The sequence below is a fragment of the Panthera pardus genome, unplaced genomic scaffold, assembly GCF_024362965.1.
Source record: "Panthera pardus isolate Hobbes unplaced genomic scaffold, ASM2436296v1 HiC_scaffold_26, whole genome shotgun sequence".
NCBI classification, from domain to species: Eukaryota; Metazoa; Chordata; class Mammalia; order Carnivora; family Felidae; genus Panthera; species Panthera pardus.
In genome coordinates, this window is record NW_026526832.1 from 15127258 (window position 1) to 15152357 (window position 25100).

Below are 25100 nucleotides of genomic sequence, written 5' to 3' on the forward strand. Positions count from 1 at the left end.
CTTACTTGACCCTGCTCCCTGGCCACAGCTGACTCAACTACAGGTAGGCACCTCAAGCACCTGGTCTAATGCCTTAATATTACCTTTTCTGTTCCTCTATAAATGAGATAATTTCTTCCAATATATCTCCTAATTGTTATTGTTTGTATATATATTGTTGAGAATTTTACTTGTTACACACATTGCTTTAAGCAGAGAAAGCTTCATAAATTCAGTGCAAAAATTCCTTATTAGTTTCAAAACACTGAAGAGATATTCTAAAACTTACCTAAAAAGGTCAAATATGGTCAAGTAAGTATAGGCAGTTAAAGCTGCAAAACAACAACAAAACAAATTATTAAAATGTTGCTGTTAGGAAATATAGCTCATCATCAGGATTGTTCACACCAGAAGTATCCATTACAAAAAAAAAAAATGGAGTCACTAATTAACCTCATATGTTGGCAATTACTTAGACTAATATATATGTAGCTAAAGTTGGTAAGTACAGAGGCGCCTGAATGGCTAGAGGATGTGATTCTTGATATCAGGGTCATGAGTTCAAGTCTCATGCTGGGCATGGGACTACTTAATTTAAAAAAGAAAAAAAGTTTAAAAAACAAAAAACAAAGAAGGTAAATTTAATAGTTTACTTTCAGAACTGATTTCTCCATCAGGAAAAATGAAGCAGCATATACCCAAAAGTGCTGTAATCGTTTTTGGTTTTTTGCCGTTTTCTGTCATCTGAATACTATTTTAAATATATTCTTTAAATAGCAGTATGAAAATAAGGATACATAAAAATATACGAGGTCAAGGGGCGCCTGGGTGGCTCAGTCGGTTGAGTGTCCGACTTCGGCTCGGGTCATGATCTCGTGGTTCGTGAGTTCGACCCCCGCGTTGGGGTCTGTGCTGATAGCTCAGAGCCTGGAGCCTGCTTCTGATTCCGTGTCTTCCTCTCTCTCTGCCCCTCCCCCACTCATGCTCTGTCCCTCTCTGTCTCAGAAATAAACATAAAAAAAAATTTTTTTAAAAATATACGAGGTCAAGAAAAATATTACAGATTTCCCTTTACAAGGAAAATCCAATAAACATAAATGTCAAAATCTTACGGAGACACCGCATAAACTGAAGGGATAGTCTATCACTTTAAACAGGAATCTAAGTTTTTCAAATAGATTTAAAACTTACAGGGGTACCTGGGTGGCTTAGTCAGTTAAGCGTCTGACTTTGGCTCAAGTCATGATCTCAGGGTTCATGAGTTTGAGCCCCGCTTTGGGCTCTGTGCTGACAGCTCGGAGCCTGGAGCCTGTCTCCCTCTCTCTCTGCCCCTCCCTCACCCACATTCTGTTTCTCTCAAAAATAAATAAACAACAAAAAAAATTTTTTTAAAGGATTTAAAACTTAAAAAAAAATAGGTGATTTAAAATGAGAACCCCCAGGGGCACCTGGCTGGTTCACTCACTTAAATGTCCGATTCGGCTTAGGTCATGATCTCGCCATTCCCAAGTTTGAGCTGTGTTGAGCTCTGTGCTGATAGCTCAGAGACTGGAGTCTATTTCAGATTCTGTGTCTCCCTCTCTCTCTCTGCCCCTCCCCACTCACGCTCTGTCTCTCTCTCTCAAAAATAAACAAACATTAAAAAAAATGATAATACCTAATAATTAAACCATACTGTACCGTTTACAAGATACTTTTCAAATAGATTCTCACAATTAAATCTTTTGATTTATATTTCAGAATAATATACCCCATGTAAAGAAAGACATACCTTTTTTTAAGATCAGAACAATAAATGTGAAACTAATAATTAATTGCACAAAAATAAGAATGGTGACATACCTATACTGTTCGTAGAACTGCACCACATAAGCAGGAAGCCAGTACATGTTAAATTTATTACACCAAAGAGCAGTATCTTCCAGGACTGTGAAAAAGAAAATCACTCTTATTTGCATAGTGCTAATAAACTTCACTGGGTTTATTCAAGTTGCTGCAATTCATACTCCACAAAGGAATAAACCCAACTTCCTTCAAAAAGTCAGTGTCACATTTTCTATACCTACCAAAATTATCATCAACCAATTTATTATTATAATATATGTAAATCTAAAACAATAGAAGGGGAATTCTTCAAGAGAAAAAAAATCCTGCCATAAAAACTCTCAAACAGTTGAGAAAAATAGGCATTTACTTTAACACCATTTTGTCTCTATAAATATGTACACAGAGATAATGATAGCAAATGGGGCAAAATATAAAGCAAATGGCGAACCTGAGTAAAGGGCTTAAGGGAGTTCCTCACACTAATCTTGTGACTTTTCTGTAAACTTGAAATTATATCAAAATAGAGTTACTCCTTCCCTCCCCTGAAAAAGGGCCGCACTTACTTATTCACCAAATAAGTCATATGAAATAGGACTGCAAAAGAGGGAAAGACTACCATGGTTTAGAAGTTCACAGACCTGAGATACACCCTGAAAGTAGCTAGGATTTCCTCAGAAGGAGAAAGGGAATTCTAAAAACAAGAGATCAAGTGGGTTTTTTTTTTTTAATTCTTGTTCCACTCTACTCCGTACAAAGAAGGGAGACCTATAATTGTGTGAATGTAGAAGTGAAAGAAATTAGCGAAAAGGGAATTATATGTAGGCATTAAGATTAAACAGATATAATTGCAAAAGTCACGTGTGAGATAGGATGGCTTTAGAACACAGATGGAAAATGCAGGTTTAGAATGAAGAACAACTCTTTTCAGAAAGGTGAGAAGGATAAGAAGGTGACTGAAGGGACAGAAACTGTGAGGCAGAAAGAAGTGACAGCGAAATTGCACAGAGCTAATACCTTATAAATCTCCAGAAAAGAACAACGTGTTTTTCGAAAATTAAGGGATATGGTAAAGTAGAACTTAAATCAAGAGGAGAGTTTGCAGAATAGCTATTATAGTGAGAATACTACTGAATTGTCAAAAAAGAGAAAAGAATTACCAGCATGAATTTATGGTAGACAGCATTCTGCAGGTTCCCCTACCCCTAGGAGCAAAACCAGAGAAGCAGGTGAGGTAGGGATGTCAGAGACTGAGAGCTGATAGGATAGGTTAATGGGACAAGGGACTCTAAAAGTGAGGACATTAATGAAATGACTGGACATGAGCTCTAGTCAGGACAGGGATTGAAGAATAGTCAGAAAAAGAGGATAAAAGCATGTAATTTGAAAATGACCTTCTCTGAAGCTCTACTGATGAATCAAGCTATTCATCAACAAATATTTGAGTACCTATTTTGTAACAGACACTTTTCTAGGCACTGGAGATACAGCAATGAACAAAACATGGACCTTATAATCTAGCTGGGATGACAGACAACAAACAAATATATAACATCAGGTGGCGGTAAGTGCTACAAAGGAAAAATAAAGTGTGTAAGAACTCAGTAATGGGTATCATGGAAAGGTTGCTCTACTAGACAGTAGACAGGGTAGTCAGAAAAGACCCCTTTGGTGAGGTAACATGTGACCTGAGATTTTACAGAGGCAAAGGTGCTAAGCATGCGATATCTGGGAAAGAAAATGGGTACCACGGCGCAAATGCCCTAAGATAGAAGAGTACCTGGCCTAGGATGGCTAGGCAAGAGAGGTGAGAGGGAATCTGGGGCTCCATTGAGTAGTATCTTGTATGCTAGCAAAAGACCTGGGGTTTATTTCAAATGAGATGGAAAGTGACTTAGCTTTCATAAAAGATCATCTAGCTTCTCTATTTTGAATGTACTGCATAAGGGCAAAGAGAGAAGTGGGAAGACCATTTGGAACATGACTGCAATAATCCATGTGAGAAATGGTGGCTTTGAAGTTGGTAAGAGAGTGTTAAAAGAGTCAGATTCTAAGTACTATATTAAAGATGGAGCTAGCAAGATTTACTTATAAAATGGATGAGGAACGAGAGAAAGAGAGGTAAGAACAACTCCAGGGTTTCTGGCCTGTGCACTGCAAGAAAAGAGTGGCCATTTAGTGAGGAAGGGACAGAAAATCAAAGTTCAGGTTTGACCATATTAAATTTGAGATGCCTGTTAGATATCCAAGTAGAAATGCTGAAAGGGCCATTATACATAGGAATCTAGAAGTAGGGGAGAAGTTAGAGATTGGGATATATATATGGGGTCATCAGCATATGAAGTCAGTGTCACCTAGATGTAACAAACATAAGCAACAGAGGCTAAAGCTCTAAGAGGTGGGATGCTCTAAAACTTAAAGATCAGAAAGATGACAGGAAAGTGATGAACAACAGCCACGTAAGTAGAAGGAAAACCAAGAGTGATGTTTCAGTCCAAATGAAAAAAGTGCTTTAAGGAAGTGACCAATTTTTGTCAAATGCTATTGAAGGTTAAGTAACATGGGAAATGAGAATGAACATTGATTTTGGCAACACAGAGGTTATTACTTTGTTAAAGCTGTTACAGTGGATTGGTGGGAAGTAGAGCCAGGGAGAAGAGAAAGTGAACAGAGTAAAGACAATTCTTTTAAGTAGTTGTTCTATAAAAGGAAGTAGAGAAATGAGGGAGTAGCTGACAGTGGAAGACATGGCATGTAATAATGATGCAAGAAGGAACAATGATGCAAGAGACAGAAGGAACAATCGTAGGAAAGTTGTCTTTGAGTAAGCAACAAGTAGAGGCACTGGCCTTAAAAAGAACAGAGTTCGTTTATAGAGACAGGCGCAAAGATAGTGTTGGTGGATGACAGGATGTGGAAGCGTTTTCTGATTACTTCTTTTCCTTTAGTGAAACAGGAAGCAAGACCAATAGGTCAGAGTGAGGATGAATAAGGTTTTGGAAGTTTGAGGACAGAAGTGAAAGAAAATGGGTTGAAATAACCATCTAGAAAAATGGAAAAGTGAATGAACTAAAAAATATAGAATGGGCAGCTCTAATGGCATACTTGACCATGAATTTAAAATCAGACCAGTCACCACGTTTCTCTCAGGCTACATTCAATTGGGTGCAGCCACAGAGTAGGAGGAAAGTAAACTTAATGATGTTAAGGATTTGCAGAAAGTATCAGAGGATGAGAGATAGATGGAAGGAGGGCACAAAGGAGTTTAAGACATATGCATGAAATTGGTGATGATGAACCAAAGAATCTAAACTGGATAAGTAAGCAAATGAGGATAAGAGAAGTAAAAAATAGTGAAAGGATGGCAGTCAATGGATTAGAGATCCTAGTAAGACTGAAGAATTACTGGAATTGGGGTAATACAAGGAGTGAACTGGAAAGACAGATGGTAACTATGAGTGAAATGCTTGAAAATGAGACAACAGGCAGTTTTAGCTATTATAAATGATAATGTCTATAGTATGATCATAGAAGTGGATAGTTGGAAGGGATGTATGACAAGATTATTTGTGGTAAGGAAGTAAGGAACTGAGAGGTAAGGATCTTCCTTATAAGAAATTACCAAGAACTAAGATAGGAGTAGTAGTAAAAAGAGACGAGCTAGGGTACATCTTGTAAGATTTAAGTTATGATAGAGTTATCTGCACAATGTAGGTGTTCCTAGATCAGTTTTGTTCCTACTACCAATTCTGTGGTGTACTGTATATGGTTCAGGAGTTTCCTGTTTACTTCTGTAATGTGGTTGCTTTCCATAGAACATTATAAAGTTCTACTTACCTGTTTTCAAAAGATCATCCTAAACGGACTAGACACACAAGTAGCAGATGAATTTCCTACCTTTGGCTCTTTAACAACCACAGCAGTATACTATTTGCAAATATTAGAATTATTGAGTTCTGTCTATATTCCAAGGTTTTAGCAAACAGAAGATACAGTGATAAAAAACAAAGAACAGAGTCTCTAGTCGAGTATCACAATATATGGCCAATATCACTGGTTTACTTATATTCCAGTGAAGCTAGGTGTATTTGAAATTCTTCACATATTTATTGCTTATTTTGTACTTTTATTAAAAAGTGGACAAAATAAGATACAGTCACTGTCTTCAGGGAGCTTATAGTATAATTTACACAATAACGAGAACAATGAAAACAAAACTAGGTGTATATTGGTGACCAATATGGGGCTTGAATTCACAACCCTGAGATCAAACCAATTATCTTTTTACTTACAGTATCAAAGCATAAATTATTTTTCCTTCCATACACTAAAAATAAGTAAACATGGCTTCAAACTACACCTATTATTAGATTTGTAAAAAAAAAAAAAAAAAAAAAAAAAAAAAAGGTAAAAAATAAAGTTGAGATGCTGAAAAAAATAAATAAAAGGCAATCACAAAATAATTTATCTTTAACACTCATTAGAATTAGAATAAGAACCTAAACTGAAGCCTAGCTTCCTCCCAAGCAAACAACTGTGTATGAAAATACTATACTTTTACATTAAAAATGTGCTTATTCAGGGGTGCCTGGCTCACTCAGTTGGTAGAGCACGCAACTCTTGATCTTGGGGTTGTGCGTTAGAGCCCCACACTGGGCACAGAGATTACTTTAAAAAAAAATTGCTTATCCAACATAAAAAAATGAAAACAGTGTGGTGGGGCGCCTGGCTGACTCAGTCAGTAGAGCATGTGACTCTTGATCTCAGGGTTGTTGAGTTCAAATCCCACATTGGGTGTAGAGTTTACTTAAAAATAAAACCAGTGTGGTGGGATCAAGAGTAATTTCTTTGTACCTTAAAAATGATCTTTTTCAATGTCATTATGTTGTCTGTGCAATGATTAAAAATAGAGTTAATAAATAACTTACCCTTCGGTCAGCTGCTACAAGTCTAAATTCCTGTAGTAACTTGCCAAAAAAAGATCTCTGTGGTTTTCTAAAGAGATGAATTGTCCCCTTTAAAATAAACAAAAATAAACAAATCAGCATTTAAGCATGTAATCTTTTTCATATCCTGTGATGCGATATAATAGTAACAACATTTACTGAACACTCAGTATGTGGCAATTATTCTAAACACTTTATAAGTATCTTTTTAACTCTCACAATAATCTATGAGCTGGAAACAATTTTTAGTAAATTGTCCAAGGGGACATTGCTAACAACTGACTGAGCAGAAATTCAAACCCAGGCATTTTAGCACCAGACTATACCCTTTTATTTTTAAGTGGATTAGGTAATTTTGAACCAGAAAAGCAAACCATTTGCCAAACAGCTCTGCTGGAAATAAAATATTACATTTACCTAATCAAGAGGTTCTGTCTTAGGCAAAGTATCTAGCATTCTGGCTAGCCTCTGTAGTCCTTGTTAGTTCACAGTATGGGTCCAGTAGAGAAAAGGCATGGCGGTGGGGTTAGCAAGAGAAGAAATGTTAACTGGAGACTAGAATTTGTCACTCAAGTATAGGAAACCTTAGCATAAAGGAGAGTTTAAGCACATATGGGAAACTGTTTTATGATTAAAGCAGTATCCAACATCAGCAGGAGAAAATATAAGCTACTCAATACATGGTTTCTTGGAAAAATTAAGTTGGATCCTTACTATATTTCTTACTTTGATTTTTTATTCTGTTAAAACACAAAACTATCGAGTACTTGAAGAAATTTATGGATGTATAATTTCATCACTATCTTGGGAATATAATACCCTATGAAAAATAAAAACAAAGAAAACTCTGGGAGGAAAGACAAACTGTGGAAAAAATAATTTTTAATTATTATTCCAAAAGCAAAGTACTGTTTCTAGGGATAAAAAAAAAAAGTCTTTCACAATTTTCAGTGGGTCATGTACAATAATTTGATTGCTAAGTGCCATGTACTTAAATATTTATTTGGATTTTAATTTTAGCAAAATGCTTTCCTAGATGGTAAGGCCATGATCACCATTAACAACCATACTACATTTCTACCTCATTACCACTGGCTGCTTTGACTTAAACACTTAAACTCCACAAAAAGCAGTGGAACTGAATGTTAACAGATTTAAAGTGAGGAAAACTCAGATTCAACTCGAGCACAGGTATGATTTTCCCACAGTTAGCATCTGGGAACATCTCAGTAGTTATATAAAAAAAATATATATCCCATCCTTCAAAACTCAGACATGTCATTAGTTACATTAGGTTGAGACTCAGAAAAGGCAAAAAATAAGGTTGAGCCACTAGAAATCTGGCATAAAAAAACCAGAATGTTGATAATCGTTGAGGCCAAGTGATGGCTACACGGGGGCCCATTATACTCTACTTTCCTATGTTTGAAAATTTCCATAATAAAAAATTTTTTAAGTGAAACAGACTTTAAAATATAAAAATAAAGCATTAGAACAAAGTGTTACTGATTTTGCTATCCGAATAAAGACAGTGTGTGTGTAACTCTAAGGCTTTGCTAAGCTACTTCAGGTGAAAAGGAACAATATGCTACTTTCATTTGAAATGCTAATGAATGTTAATGTTAATGAATATACCCTATTCTTAATGAGTTATATGTCAGTTATTTTGTCCCAAAAATAAATTCTGCTTAATACTGTTATCTTCTACCTTCATCCCACTTTAAATTATTTAAGTTACTTTAACTTAAGTTTTAGGTTGAGACAATAAGGTTTTTAAAAGGCAGAGGGCCATTTCTGATGCCATTCTGATATTAGCTAAAAGAGGTAAGAACCCACGAAAATCCTAAATTCATGTCACTTTTTCCAAAATTACATTGGCTGTCCACTGCTATCAAGATAAACTCCTAATTTTACAATCTGAAATTCAATGCTTTCAATGACCTAGCCTCAGTTTCTTTCCAGCTTTACCTCTTGCTTCAGGTAGGAAATCAACTCAAACTAAACTGGTGTACCCCTGTCTCATGATGGTTAACACTCTAGAATGAAAAGGCCAGACTTGTCTAACCCAAGCTCTAACAGCCCTGTAATACCTGGCAAGTTACTTGACCTCTGTTTCCTCGTTCAAATGAGAGTAATGAAAAGTAGATTCAGAGTGATGAAGTAAGGCACAAAGCACCGTTTCATGGGTGACTTTCTATATGAAGCCTTCCTAGATTATTCCAAAAGATACTGTTTTTTATGCCACTTGCTTTGTAATGAACCAGAGGATAGCTTTCATCTTGTCATCTTGCACTGAAGTTAATTTTTTGGTAACTTCACTAATGACAAGGGCTATTATTTCCTTTACATTTTCTAAGCTAGCACTGTGCTTTGCATATAATACCTTAAATGCTACTATTTTCCTGTATTACTGTTTCAAGCATAAAAATTTAGTGCCATAGATATTTATTTGGTGTTTTATAAAACAGGTTTATATTGAAAAACCTCTTCTGGGCCAGGCACTGTTACAAGGCTCTGGGAATACCAGAGTGAATACAGAGGTCCTGCTCTCAAAGAGCTTACAGTCTAGGAAGTGAGAAAGACACCTGAATACACAATTTTAACAGTCTGTTAAGGGCCAGATGTTATTGGTAATTAGCACCAAGTTATTATGGGACCATGGAGGAGGTGCCTAACAGAATCTGGAGACAGGGCAGAAAGGCTCATGAGAGACTAAAGGACATGTAAGGATTACACTGATAATAATGAGTAGTGAGAGATCAATGATTTCCGCAGAAGAGCATGCATGAGTTAGGTGCAAAGGCCTAATCCTTAGAGCATGATCTGCAAGCTGTTCACTGTGACCGGAAAATGAAAATAAGTATATGCAAAAAGAGGCTATAAAGAAGCTTGACAACACGTTGGTATGCCGTGGCAAACAGGACTTTATCTTGAGGATTATGCGGCGTGGTGAATGGAAGGATTTTAATCAAGTGAGCAAGGGAGTAGCATGGTCAAATTTTATAAACTTAATTCTGGCTACACAGTGGTGAGTATTTTGAAGAAAGGAGCTCGAAGGCTATTTGGTTAGATCCCCAAAAGTAAACTTTTACCCACTTTCTGTGTGTAAAAGAGGGATTACAGAAAATTTACAGAAAAAAAATAAGTATAAATGAAACATTTTATCGACCATACCCACTCAAGGAAAAAGACTTAGAGTAACAATGGCTTAGGCACACTGAAACGTGGTCCTTTTCTCCTCCGTATCTATCAGTAAGAAATCCATGAATTTTTTAGATAAAATGGTGCATACCTCTTTTGACGCTAAAGTTACAATCAATATATCTTTTGATAAAATTCGGAGAGCCATACACTTGATTTCTAAAGGCATAACGGGACTAATTTCTCTTACAAAACCCCTTTAGATTAAACATCACATCCCCCAAACCATAAGGTATACTGGAATCTACAAACGCCGGGGAAAAGTGCACCAAAGACGTTTTACCAACACCTGGACTTTCTCCAGTCACTGGCCTTTTGAAAGCTGCATCAGGCACTCCATAAAGCCAAGTTGCACAGTGGGGAGTCAGTCTCAATACCCTATTCATATTAAGGCCAACAGTGTTGTCACTATAAGCCTCACTAAATAGGGTCGCTGTTGTTGGGGACTTGTTTTCGCATCTTTTGCTGGGGTAGTCGCTGACGCCTGTGGAGACTTATTTCTATAGCAAGTAAATCTCGGCAGGGGAAAGTCAAACTTGCTAAGAATTGGAAACTCGTCCTCGAGCAGGGCTGGGATCCCGAGCGTCTAAGGAACGGGGTGAGGGAGCGAAGAGGGATCAGAACTCTAGGAGGAATGCTTCGGACGTCAGCCGCTTCTCCCCGGACGCCGGAGGACAACTTCGAGGACCCCCTCCTCTGGGCAGCTGAGGCATGTCAAGGCCGCTTCAGGTTGAGAACAGATAAGAGGAATCACCTACGACAGAAGCCCTCACACCCCCAGCCAACTCACCATGATAAGGAGCAGCACAGCTCCCGCCGGAAGACGCCCTGGGAGCTAGTTTTTCCCTAGAGCGGAAGGGGTGGGGTATCAGAGGCCGATTGGCTGAGAGAGACGCGGGGGCGGAAGTGCGTGCATGGACCTCTTGTTCCCGCCCCCTCCTGGGTTGCCCCTGAGTTCTATAGAGGTGAAGGTAGAGGCTAGAGCGACCCTACCGAGGCTTAGGTGGAGTAGAGAGCTAAAGTCAAGGAGCCTTTGGCATTTATTTCTAATGCTGGCAAATTTTCACTTAGTGCTGAACATTTTTATGTTACGTGATTTAATTTTTTTGCAATACCTTGTGAAATAAATAGTATTCCCATTTGAGGAAGCCGGAAGAGTAAGAAGCTTGCCCAGAGGCGTACATCTGGGTCTCTGTAGTAGTTGAATTTGAACTCAGACTAATTACAGAATATCGTGTTCTATTTCCTAAAACACTAAATTGACATACAATTAATTTTATTACGTAAGTAATATTATAGAATACAGGAAATAAAATAGTTTGATAACGATTGAGTCTCCAGCACATAAGTATCAGGAAATAGTCTTATGAAAATTAAATACTAGTAAGAAGGCACAAAACAAGTAGGGAGAAAACAATGTTTAATATATTGATAGTGTCATGTAAAAATAGAGTTATGAGGTGAGGTGGGGTAGAGCCTGAGTGGTACAATTGGTTGGGTATCTGACTCTTGATCTCATCTCAGGTCTTGATCTCCAGGTCATGGGTTCAGCCCTGGTTGAGCCGGCTTGAAACAAGGAAATTATTAATAGAGTCATGCTACAAAGTGTGATTGAGTAGCTCATTTATAGTAGTCAGAGAAAGGAAATAAAATTTGACTTCTGAAAGACAAAAGTCTTTCTGCGAAGATTATTCAAGGCAGGATAAAGAAGCCGTGTGCCTGAGTCAAAAACAAGCAGGAGTGTTTGAAGAACCGAAAGAAGACCGTATGTCTGGAGCTTTGTGCTTGAGGGGAAGAAATGAAGAGATCTAAATGGTAAATGGGTCAGATGAAGCAGGAATTTCTAACTTAGGGGTAAGAGGATTGTTGTTTTTTGCTTAAACAGGAAGCTGGTGGAGGATTTTAACAAGGGAGTGACCTTTACACTGTGATATGGAGACTGGACTGGAGGTGGATGGTAAGAGCAAACATTTACTAAGCACTTATGCGGTAGGCACCATTCTAAGCGTTTAACATGTCTTAGCTCATTTAATCCTCATAACAGCCATTTGATACAGATACTATTTTAATCCCTGCTTGGAAAATTGTGTGCCAAGGTCACACACTTACTAACAAAGCTGGAATTCTGTAGGACACAACTTAGTTCTAAGCCTTACCTGTTGCTCTGTGCTAACTACTCCTGGACAAGATTAGAAGCAGGAAGACAGATTAGGACGTTATTGCTTCATTTACACAGAGCAAATCATTGATTTTTGACGTTTCTTTACAGTCTTTTTAAAAACAAAATTGGAATCAAACAGTACATATTGTACTGTTTTGTGTAAGGATGTATTCTGACTTTTCTTTCTCTTGTATCTTAATTTTCCCAGAATTTTGTATTACTGGCCTTAAAAAATTCAATCATAGGCATGTGCCTTAACGTACATAATTCCTCAGTGATGAGTATAACAGGGTATAAATGTAGCATAAAGAAATCTCTCAAGCTATTTTAAAAAAGAAGATATACTACAGGGAATTGGGTATAAAATCATAGGAAAGAACTATACAGGAGATCAACAATGAAACAGAAGACTTGAGCAATACTATATACCTATTAGACCTAATATATCTCTAGAATACACCATCCAGTAACAGCAGAATACACATTCTTCTCAGGTGCATCTGAAGCATTTTCCAGGATAGTACATATGTTAGGTCATAAAACATTTTTCAAAAAATTTAAAAGGATTAAAATAGAAAATATGTTCTCCAGAAATACTGGAATGAAATTAAAAATCCAAAACTACAGGAAATTTGGGATTTTCACATCTTCTGGAAATTTAAAAAACATAGTCTTTAAGTCAGTAGGTCAAAGAAAAAAATCTCAAGAGAACTTTGAAAACACACTGACCTGAATGAAAATGAAAATTCAACATACAAAATGTACTGGATATAGCAAAAGCTGTAGGTGGAAATTTATAGCTATAAATGTCTATATTTTAAAAAGAGGTAAGATCTCAAATCAATAAACTAACTTTCCATCATAGTAAGTGCAAACAAAAGCAAACAAAAGGAAGTAACTAATAAAGCTTGGAGAGGAAATACATAAATAGAGAATAGAAAAATAAAAAACTAAACAAAACCAAAAATTGGTTCTTTGAAAAGATCAATGAAATTGGCATAGCTTTACCTAGACTGACCAAGAAAAGGAGAAGACTCAAATTAATAAAAATCAGGAAAGAAAGAAGACATTTTACTATTGGTTTTGCAGAAATAAAGAGGATAATAAGGGAATATTATAAACAATTGAATGCCAACAAATTAGATAACCTAGATGAAACAGACTAATTTCTATAAAGACACAAATGTCTGAAACAGACTCAAGAAAAAATAGAAAATTCAATTAGACATTTAACAAAATATTGAATTTATAATTAAAGAAAAAAAACTTTACACAAAGAAAAGCTCAGGCAAAGATGGTTTTACTGGTGAATTCTACCAAATATTTAAAGAATTAGCACCAACCATTCACAAACTCTTCCCCCAAAATAAGAGGGAACACTCTCCAGTTCCTTACAAAGCCAGAGTTACCCTTGATACCAAAACTAGACAAAGACAAGAAAACTACAGACCAACATTCTGTGTGAATATGATGCAAAAAACCTCAACAAAATAGCAAAATGAATCCACCAACATATAAAATGAATCATATACCAGGAATGAGTGGGAATTATCACAGGAATGAAAAGTTGGTTCAACATATGAAAATCAGTGTGATATGCCATAATAATAAAGGACAGATAATCACATGATCATCTCAATAGATGCAGAAAAAGCATTTGACAAATCCAACACCCCTACTTGGAAAAACACTCAACAAAGTAGGAAACACAGAAACGGGTTATTTGAGTAATTAGTCCTTTTAGTTTGGAGGTATACTATTTTGTAATTAGACCTAGATCTTTGTATAAAATGTCATCAGGCTTTTTATTTTGAAAATATTTTTGCTGTTAACCTTATTCTTCTTCCAGCTCTTTTGCTATTATCTGTATTATAAAGTCTCGTTGCATGTGTTTTGTTCACATATTATTTGTTTAATGTATAAGGGACTGTTCCAAAAGAAACAGATGTGGAGTATAAACCTGCTAAACCTTCAATTCAATCCTAGCCAGTTCTAAGACCTAACAATTGGAAGTTCCATTAGACTGGCAATCAATTGTTGAAAAAGTGACTTGTCAAATTGTGCCTTGGTTATCCTGGGCCTCCGTGAGGACATTCCCTGTCTTATCCATGTATCATTTTGGTTAGTCTATATTCTGGGGTCAATGATGGTTTGAATGTAATATCATTTCCTCTCCTTGGCTGCTTATAAAATATTTTTGCTTTTTTTTATTTTTTGCAATCTGATGTATCCAGATATGATCTCTGTTGTATTTATTCTTCTTGGGGTTCACTGAACTTTTGGTATCTGTAAGTTGATGTCTTTCATCAAATCGAGGGCAACTTTAGGTATGACTGCTTCAAATGTTTCTTTTGCCCCATTCTCTTCCTCTCCTCTACTTTTCGGTCCTCAAACCAGAGGTAAATAAGACTGATATTTTCCCCTACTCCTGAAACCAGTATTACACTATATGTTAAATAACTAGAATTTAAATAAAAATATGTAAAACAAAAATGACACATGAATTAAAAATAAAGTAAAACAAAAAATATTGATATTGTCCCACAAGTATCAAACCTTTGCTATTTCTTTTTTTCTTCCTCTGTGCTTGAATTTGTAATTATATTGGCTTGTCTTCTGGGGGTCTTCCTTCTGCTGTGTCCAGTTTACTCTGAAGCCCATCCAGTGAAATTTATTTCAGATACTATAGATTTCATTTCAGATTTTTACTTTTCATTACCAGACTTTCCATTTGGTTTTTAACTTCTATTTCTCCACTGAAAATCCTAATCTGTTCATCCATCTTTTTTCCCTATTCTTTAAAAAGTATTAAAACTGTTTTAAAATAACTGTGTTAATTCCAACCTGTGGGTCATCTCTCCATTTGCTTCTACATATTTTATGTTGATTATGGATTTAATTTTTCTTTGTATGATTAATTTTTTACTGTGTACTGGACTTTGTGGATATGTTGTGAGGACTCTGGATTCTATTTTCTTCTAAAATGTGTTTTCTGCTGGCTAGCTGTTAAATTACCAATGGATAATCTTGATGCTGTGAAAGCTTTATTTTAAACTTTGTTACAGTGAGTTTATCCTTTTGCCCATAGTCCTAACAAAAGTATGGCCCTTAGGTCTTGGATGCTGTGCTTTCTCCTTATTATGGTCCTTTTTGGATTTCAATGGGAAACCCAAAATACTTACTAAATGTCTCTTAGTGAAAATTTTGAACTTTGTATTCCCCTGGCAGCTACTTCTTCTCTACAGTTTGTTAGACTTCAACTATTGCTTTCTGCTAGGTTTGACTATTATACTGCACAGGTACAATTTTGGAGTTCACTAAGGATTTGAAAGAAATTTGTAGGCATATTCTAGGGCTTATAGTTCTGAAATTCTTTTCAAGATTTCTCTCCTAATTTCCAGCTGTTCTACAAGCCCCAAATGTCCCCTCAGCCCAGAAAGACTATTACATTCTACTCGAAGTCTATTTCTAAGCACAGTGCACAAACTGGAAATTGCCCTTGGGGCAAAAGCTAGTTAATGTGGATCTCTTCTAGTACATGATTTTGTGCAATTTCTGCCTATTTCTGCTTGCTCTCTAGAGTCTTCTAATTATTGCTTTTTATATTTAGTTTATAATTATTGGCAAGAGTTAGTCCAATACAAGCTACTGCTACACTGCAACCTCTGAAACCTCACATTTCAAATAAACAAGTTAAAGGCAAAATAAAATTTATTTATTTCCACTCCATTAGGATAAAAACCCTCTTTATGCAGCTGAACCTAATTCATTTTTTTTTTCTGAAGTACAAAAGACCAAATTAAAATTTGAAGCATTTCAAGGAAAATCCTTTGACTTAAGAGTCAAAAGCCAACCTGTAAAAGGCTCATTCTACCAAAAGAATTCATTTTTGGGGCACCTGGGTGGCTCAGTCGGTTAAGCGTCTGACTTCAGCGCAGGTCATGATCTCATGGTCCGTGAGTTCGAGCCCCGCGTCAGGCTCTGTGCTGACAGCTCAGAGCCTGGAGCCTGTTTCAGATTCTGTGTCTCCCTCTCTCTGACCCTCCCCCGTTCATGCTCTGTCTCTGTCTCAAAAATAAACGTTAAAAAAAATTTTTTTTAAAGAATTCATTTTTGTACAAAATATAAAGAATTCTAGCCTATAAACAAAGACTGCTGCGTATTTACTTACATTGGAATGCTAGTAGCTGCTTTTCCTCCACTTCTTCCCAAGCACAAAGCACAGTCAGAAATCTAATAACCTCAGTGGGTAGACTGACTTAGAATATGCTTTTACCTGGGTTGCCTGGCTGGCTTAGTCAGTTGGGCATCCAACTTTGGCTCAGCTCAGATCATGATCTCGCAGTTTGTGGGTTTGAGCCCTGCATTGGGCTCTGTGCTGACAGCCCAGAGCCTAGATCCTGTTTCAGATTCTGGGTCTCCCTTGCTCTCTGCCCCTCCCCCACTTGCACTCCGTCTCTCAAAAATAAATAAAAACATTTAAAAAAAAATAAAAAATATTAAGCTTTTACCCTTATCTAGAAAGACAGTACTGCTTTTTCCCCTGGCTCAAAGTCCTGTACATCAGTAAGTTTTAATGTAGTTTATAAAACTCTGCCATGTTAACCTGAGCACACCAAAGCTGAATGTTTTAAGCATTACTTTTCATGACGTTAATATGACACAGAGCTCAATGCAGAACCCAAAAGGTCACAATCTAATATTAATTCAGAAAGTCTCGACAACTTCTATCTTTATCGAAAATGACCAGACCGATCCCTTACACCTCCTATTAGATCATTATCTTATTTTCATGATCCTTCTATGAAAAAAAAAAAAAAACGCTTAAAATAAAACTTGGTCATAGTAAGTCATAGAAAGTAGGTCTCTAGCTCTAAGCTCAACTTCAGACTTTAGTCAAGGAAGTAAAATAATTTCTATACTGTATGGTTATTCATACAATAATATAATTCTCAGTGTTTATGACAATATTAATTTGTCTACCTCTTAATATTTGAAATCTTTGTTACATAAAAACTATTCCAATAAAAATAGTGAGCTACATTAAATTACTGCAGGTAGAATCATGATAATTTTAAAGATTATATTTTAAAAGCTGGGCTTGAAGCACACAGATCTTTAATATGACTGAACAGTTATTCACACATGAATAATGCTAATCCTTTTTTTAAATGAAAATACAAAGTGAAATTTTATGAGCTTTATTGAAAATGTCTTAACTTTGGATATTCCCAATTCTTGTCATCATGTATGTATATTGCATCATCTTTTATTATCAAGATTTTATAATTGATGCTTTAATGTTTGAGACCTTAAAAAGATAGAACATATGACTGAAAATAGGCATGGTTCTGGCTTAAAAAAAATTTTTTTTTCTATTTATCCCAAGCCTCACTTCTGTTACCTAGGGAGTTCTAAGGTCATGATTAGAAGAGACATTTAAAATACAGCTACAAATAGCATATTATCTTAAGAAATGAAACATCTTCTATATTTACATAAATCCTTGACAGGAACAAGAGGAAATTTAAGAAGAATGTATGTTTTCATTATAAAATTCTTATCTAGCCAGGGCAAGTTTTTAATGTATTCTCTCAAAACCAAAGGTGTTTCTCCTAAATGAAAAAGTCTTTGTTACTACTGTAAAATTATTCATTCCACCCATGACATCTTACATAAAAGCACCAAAGAAAATTTCTGTAAACAAACTTTTAACCAGTAAACTAAGGGCAAATATCCATTTGCCTTTATTACAGTATTTAAAAAGCCATGATATGAGTCACTACTTCCTACAATGACAGTTTTGTAATAAAATCCAGGCATACTTATACAAACAAGAAACGGAATTACTGTACATTTTTGGGGGAACAAAAGGCAGATTAACAGACTAACTTTTTAGTTAACAAAGTGAGCACAAGAAACCTATAAAATGTACGCAATGTATAAAAATTCAGTAATTTTTAAAGTTTCATTGACGGGATTAATCATCATTAGGAATAAAAGATGGTAGATCCACTGGCTTATAATCATCCTGTAAACAGTACGAAAGCAATGAGCAATAAATTAGAAATGTCTTAGCTCTCAGTACTTCCCTTCTCTCACACAGGAACCACTTTTATGGCAGTTAAAATTGGCCTTCTTAAATATTAGAATAAATCTAGCAGAAAATAAACTCCATTAGGAATAAATTAACAGTCTACAATAGATTTCTGACAAATATATTAGAAAAAAATACTGCAGGTCACACGAGGATTGATCTACACGTTGTATGACAGAGTGACTCAAACCTTCTAACCTCCTTTTCTATTTTACTAGATTTGCTGTGTTGCTATCAACAAATGGCTTTCTAAATTGGCAGCAAGGTAACAGAAAGGTGAAAATGCAATTGTATCCTGACTGTAGATTTATGGAAAGAAAAAAAACCAAAAACCTTCAAAACACTTTTTCCTTTTACTGTTACATAGGAAGAAGTTTCATTTGGCACACTGGATTTGTAAAGAGGAAAGAAGAAAAAAGTAACTTAGAGTGTTTGGTATTCTAATCTGTAGTAAAGACGACAGTAGGAAAGGAAAATAGAAAAATTACTATTTTAAGAAAAGACATCAGAAGACAAACAACCAAAGGCGCTTGTGTCTTCTACCATTCACTGTCTCTGGAATACTTTCATCTGCAACACAATATACAAATTATTATTTACATTATGATTATATTGGTAAAGAAGACCAGAATCAGTTTTTGTTGTGCTCTAACTTACAGTGCCCATTGGGATAACTAGCAACATAGGCAAGAAGGCCTTCAACAAAATACTCCATTTGCATTGTATATTTTATTTAAATTTGTTGTATGGTTCATCTGCTGGGGTGCACAAGTAATTGTAAGACTCTGAAAAGTCCTGTAAACTTAGGCTGAATTTCTGTAGCTGATAACTATTCGACGAAGATGGTGTGTTACTCTCTTCGAAAGCAAAAACGTTCTGCAGGCTTATGAAGGTCTTTCCTTAAACAGTGGTATCGCCAAAGTCCTTGTTCCAACGTATGTATGCTTCTAAGGTTTGAGGGCTCACGCTGCGTTTTATCTTTTTCAAGGATTCAGTGAAGTCAGATAATCGAATATTTCTCATCTAGATTTTAAAAAAACACATGACGATACAAATGATGAATACGTACACAGTATTTAACCCAAAGATGGACTGAAGTAATGATGCTATTGCTCATTAATGTTATAAATCTATATAAATATATTCTTAGAAAATCACGCCAATCATCTTATTTTACCTATTATAGGGTAGGCAAGTTTGCTATGTAAGAAATCTTACAAAAATGCTATACTAACATATGTGTTTAGCTTCTTAGGCATTAACATTTTAAATCATAGTATCTTCCCATTATAAAAACAGAAAACACTTATTATACAAAATGTGACAAAATATAGACAGGCAGAAAAAAGAATCACAATCCCACCCTTCAGAATTCTCAAGTTTCACTCACTAGCTAAATTCATGCTATGTTTATCAAAAAGGGAAAGAGGGTTTACAAGAAGCACATGAGACTTTAAGGAAATACTGCTTTTTACATTCCTTGTCTCATTTTCTGACCTTTTTAATGGGCTATGAGAATGTAGAACAAAACAATGCTGAGTTAACAATGTATCTGTATCTACTGAGAGATTTTTAAAACCCAAAAGGAGCTTGGCACGAAACGACCCATTTTTAAAAATTGTCAGTAATATATACATGTGTATTTTGCCCAAAAAGAAGTTAAAGGAGAATCTGAGACAAAATGTCAACTGGATATTTATATATATTCTTTTTATTACTCTTATAAAACCCAACCTAAATACTTCACGCACGCTCTGATATCTTGATGTGCACAGATTGATAAAAATCACCCACATTTGTAACTTGTAGCCTAATCTTAGTCAAAAAGTAAAAGGATATATTGTTACCACATAATCACTATATGAGCCCTACATGTTTTCTTATTTAGCTATAAAACACACAGTGGCTCTTCCTAAAGGCCAAAGTGTGGAAGGATGATAAATGTACTACCTATGATATTCCTGAATAAAATTTATTATAGAAATTAAGGTTTTAAAGGTTTTGATGAAATTCTAATTGAACTGTAAAGTATGGTGTACATATACATATGAAATTTATATATGATATTTTGAAGTTAGTAAGAGACAAATGTATACAACAGGAAAAAGCAAATGGTAGCTAATTTGAGAAAGAGAAAAATAAATAGCAAAGATGTCTTAACAAAATAATGAAATAATAAAGTTAAGCTGGATACAAACTGTGCGCTTTAAAAACAAAGTATATTATACCCTGAATTTATAACCCCAAATTTTTAGCATTAACTTTTAAAAACACAGAATTCCAATACAATTGTTTCTATTCTTATAAACTATAAAATCAAATGGAGTTCATCTTACCTAAATGTGTGTATACAAACCAGTACCTGACAATACAGTTAGTTATTAAAGTTGTACGAAATAAAATTCTAGTATACTTAGGGCACCTGGGTGGCTCAGTCGGTTAAGTGTCCGACTCTTGATTTTGGCTCAGGTCATGATCTCCCAGTTTGTGAAATCAAGCCCCGTGTGGGGCTCTACACTGACAGTGCAAAGCCTGGTTGGGATTCTCTCTCTCCCCCTCTCTCTCTGACCCTCCCCACTCATGTTCACTCACATGTGTGCCCTCTCTCTCTCAAAATAAATGAGTAAACTTTAAAAAAATAAATAAAACAAAAAATTACAAAATTCTAGTATACAATTTTAGAAACCAAATTACTTGTTTTCCTCTCATCTCATAAATGTGACTGATAAAATAGATTTCCTTAATTTCTATATCAAAATGCCATTAAGTATTTATGTATTTTTAAATCTATGGACACTTACATATGGATACACAGTATCCACACATTACACACAAGTAAGTCTCCATATGGATACTGTGACTACTAGGATACTATGTAAGTGCCAGTCTGCTTTAAGCATTTTATATATATTAACTCATAAGTCTGGAACTAACAGCTAAAAGTCTACCAAATAATTAATACTAAAACCATCAGATTAAAAATAAACTGGATAGGGGCGCCTGGGTGGCTCGGTCGGTTAAGTGTCTGACTTCGGCTCAGGTCATGATCTCACGGTCCGTGGGTTCGAGCCCCGCGTCGGGCTCTGTGCTGACCGCTCAGAGCCTGGAGCCTGTTTCAGATTCTGTGTCTCCCTCTCTCTCTGCCCCTCCCCTGTTCATGCTGTGTCTTTCTCTGTCTCAAAAATAAATAAAAACGTTAAAAAAAAAATTTAAAAAAAAAATAAACTGGATAAAATATACAGAACCAAAACTTATAACAAGGTCACAAAAGGTACTGTAATGTTATTTCTTGTAATTCATTCAGTAGTTTCATATTTAATTTTAGTGTTCCTAACATTTAGTTTAAAATAAGGTTCATATGGGGCGCCTGGGTGGCTCAGTCGGTTAGGTGTCCAACTTCGGCTCAGGTGTGATCTCACCATTGGTGGGTTCAAGCCCTGCCTTGGATTCTGGGCTGACAGCTCAGAGCCCGGAGCCTGCTTCAGATTCTGCGTCTCCCTCTCTTTCTGACCCTCCCCCACTCACACTATGTCTCTCTCAAAAATGAATAAACATTAAAAAGATTTTTAGGGGCGCCTGGGTGGCTCAGTTGGTTAAGCGGCCGACTTCGGCTCAGGTCATGATCTGGCGGTCTGTGAGTTCGAGCCCCGCGTAGGGCTCTGTGCTGACGGCTCAGAGCCTGGAGCCTGTTTCAGATCCTGTGTCTCCCTCTCTCTGACCCTCCCCTGTTCATGCTCTGTCTCTCTCTGTCTCAAAAACAAACGTTAAAAAAAAAATTTAAAAAAAAATAAAAAGATTTTTAAATAAGGTTCATATATATTTTTAAAATAGTGGATAAAGTTATATTTTTAAGTATGGGATTAAAATTCAAGTAGATATGTGCTCGCTTCGGCAGCACATATACTAAAATTCGAGTAGATATTATGCTGTAATACTGGAATAAATGTACTCCATCAGAACGAATTCATGGTATTTTAAAAATATGTGTATTTTCAGGCTCTTGCCATTAGAATAGTCTAATTCAACACCAGTACTAATAAAAAACAATGTAGTATGGGGGTGCCTGGGTGGGTCAGTTGGTTAAGCGTCAGACTTCGGCTCAGGTGGGTTCAAGCCCCACGATGGGATCTGTGCTGACAGCTCAGGGTCTGGAGCCTGCTTCGGATTCTGTGTCTCCCTCCCTCTCTGACCCTCCCCCACTAGCACTCTGTGTCTCTCTCTCTCTCAGAAATAAATAAACATTAAAAAAAAAAAAAAAAAAGAAATGCGTTAGCATCTCATAAGAGGGCCTATCACACTAAGAAACTGCAATGAATCACATTACATTGGTATTGTTTTTATAAGGAGGAAAACAAACACTGAAAAACTAATAGAATATGAAGGGATTAACTTGTTACAAAGAGTAAAATCCTCAAGTTTTCTATGATTTTCTTCTGTTTAGTAGTTACATAACATGATTTGATAGAAAATGACTTAATGACTATGTACAATAATTTTTGTCCATTACCAAAGAACATTGTAAGAGACTGTAATTTGATATGCCTCTAGATTTTGAAATGAAACAAAGAACTTTTTCTAGCTTCTAACCAAATCACAGACAAAAATCCAGACAAAAGAGAAGTCTTACAATATAGAGAACCAGAGCAAAGAAAATTATAGAACAGTATACCTCACTGGCAGACATATTCTTTACTTGTTCTGGTTTCAGTTCTGTAAAATATAAGACAGCCACTTTAAAAAAAAGGTCTGTAAGTTTAAATTGCTGAAAAGCAAAACCAAGTAAAATGATCTAAAAGTACATGTTTGATATAAATTATTTGTATTAAAAGGAAGACACAAAATATTAAGCACAATTTATAAATGCTTAGAATAACATTCCTTCTTAGGAGTAACTGGGAGGCATTCAATTTCTTTGCATATTGCCTAGGAGTCATAAATTTTACCAATTTGAGATTGAACTTAAAAGATTCAACTTGTTCTTTACAAAGGCTTTAGGTTATTTTTTTTAAAGCCAACAGCTTTTGTCTGCTTCAGAATTAATAGCTAAAACATTCTGGAAAAAATACAAATGGTTTATATATTAGCTACTGTTTTGAGTCCACTATCTGAACAAGATTTTGTACCTCTGGCAGTAAGAGTTTGACTAGAATGCTTTGCCAGAATCTCAAAATATATTCTCAAGGTTATACTTATTTTGCTCCAAAGCAGCAATTCCGAGTCAGTACACTGTCTCACTGCAGGAGATGTGTTCTAGAAGCTGCATGTTCCATGTTCTATTTTATTACCACAGCCAGCAATCTGAGTGCATAGTTAAGAGCATCACCCATCCACTGCCCATGCCGCCTGTGGAAAAGCAGCTGAGAATATCTAGTCTAAAGTGGTATCAGAATGGTATTTCAGAATCAACAAATAGGAATCAACACAAAGCAATTCCTCAAAAGATAACAAATAATAATACAAGTAAAAACTTCTCTTACACACTTTAATTTCAAGTGATAATCAGATTACTCAAGTTGAAAAAAGCCCAAAACCAGAAAAGAACATTTTCCCTTTGTTTTTCTTTTTCGCTTGCTTAAAAATGTTTTCTTTTCCTTTGGGTTTTCTGCTGGCTACCTACTATCAAGAAGTGAAACATAGGACAGATGGTAATTTATCATGGTGAGCACTCCTTAATGTACAGAGCTGTCTAATCACTATGTTGTACACCTGAAACGAATATAATCTTGTATATTAACTATATTTCAATAAAAAATTTTTTAATTAAGAAAAAAACAACTGAAACCTGTTGTTTATAATAGGGGTCATGGTCTACTGATCCATGGACTGTCTGTGTATGGTCTGTGAGCTGAGAATGGTTTCGCATTTTTGTTTTTTTATAAAAACAAAAAACAAAAAGAATATGCAATGGAGAGCCTATGTGGTCCCACAAGCCTAAAATATTTATCAGGCCCTTCACTGAAAAGTTTGTGGACACTCAGTCTAGAGACTACCACATACCGGGGCACCAAGGTGGCTCAGTGGTTAAGTGTCTTGACTTCGGCTTAGGTCACGATCTCCCAGTTCATGAGTTCAAGTCCCACATTGAGCTCTGGGCTGACAGCTCAGCGCTCAGAGCCTGCTCTGGATTCTGTATCTCCCTCTCTCTCTCTGCCCCTCCCCCGCCTTGTGCTGTCTCCCTCTCTCTCGCTCTGTCTCTCAAGAATAAACATTAAAAAAAATTAAAAAGAACAAACAAGAAAAAGAAACTACTTCATATCAAGTTTTCCAGCAGCTTCAATGCTTTCCTACTACTACTTAAAAAACGCCTCTCAATAGGGCTTCCTAAACTTCGAAAGTGGTCTAATAAATAGGTCAAAATGTCTCAAGCTCTGTACACATACCTCGGATAGGACCCAGTGCTGCATCTTTTGCCAAAGCTGTTAGATCACTTCCTGAATATCCATCGGTCATTCTGAGAATGGGAAGGAAGAAAGAGCAAATGATTCTCATCTTTGCAGATTTAAAATCCTCCATGTAGAAAGAGTGTAAAATCTAGTTTGCCTCTGTCATCAAGCAGACAGCTACACACTTTGATTTTAAGGGCACAGAAAGGCCCACTTGCTGAAAACAAAGAAAACCATCTATGGCAGGCAAGGCTCCTTAGAATGAATGTCTCAAATTTTCATCATAAGAATCATTTCTTTACATTAAGGCATATTATATGTCCAAGAAGCTCCATTAGATATAAATACATCCCCTGGAAAGGTAACAGCCATAAGCCATTGCTGGCCAACTGATACATAACCATTAATTATTGCTCTGTAAGTAAGTTAATGAAATGAATGTTTCTTTACCTTGACAAAGAACACTGGCAGTCAAGGTAGATTCCTTTTCTTTTTTTTAACTAAGAATA

General features: G+C 35.9%; 2 protein-coding genes across 9 annotated transcripts in view; both read right to left on the reverse strand.

The window, feature by feature from the left end:
- The window catches only part of SLC30A6 (solute carrier family 30 member 6), a 56116-nt gene extending 45282 nt beyond the window's left edge, over nt 1–10834 (reverse strand). For all 5 annotated transcript variants that reach the window (XR_008418049.1, XR_008418050.1, XR_008418047.1 and 2 more), the window contains exons 1-4: nt 10741–10834; nt 6732–6818; nt 1822–1906; nt 269–311 (exon numbers count right to left, since the gene is read on the reverse strand). Coding sequence is in view for 1 of the 5 variants with exons in the window: in XM_019448012.2 (XP_019303557.1) it covers nt 269–311; nt 1822–1906; nt 6732–6818; nt 10741–10743 (218 nt within the window). In the remaining 4 variants the exon portion in view is untranslated. The remainder of the gene's footprint in view (nt 1–268; nt 312–1821; nt 1907–6731; nt 6819–10740) is intronic.
- Nucleotides 10835–17820: 6986 nt separating this feature from the next.
- SPAST (spastin) overlaps nt 17821–25100 on the reverse strand; it is a 52503-nt gene continuing 45223 nt past the window's right edge. For all 4 annotated transcript variants that reach the window (XM_053891025.1, XM_053891024.1, XM_053891023.1 and 1 more), the window contains 3 exons: nt 24589–24659; nt 22878–22918; nt 17821–19231 (listed from right to left, as the gene is read on the reverse strand). In XM_053891025.1, the coding sequence (XP_053747000.1) occupies nt 19109–19231; nt 22878–22918; nt 24589–24659 (235 nt within the window). In that variant the 3' untranslated portion in view covers nt 17821–19108. The remainder of the gene's footprint in view (nt 19232–22877; nt 22919–24588; nt 24660–25100) is intronic.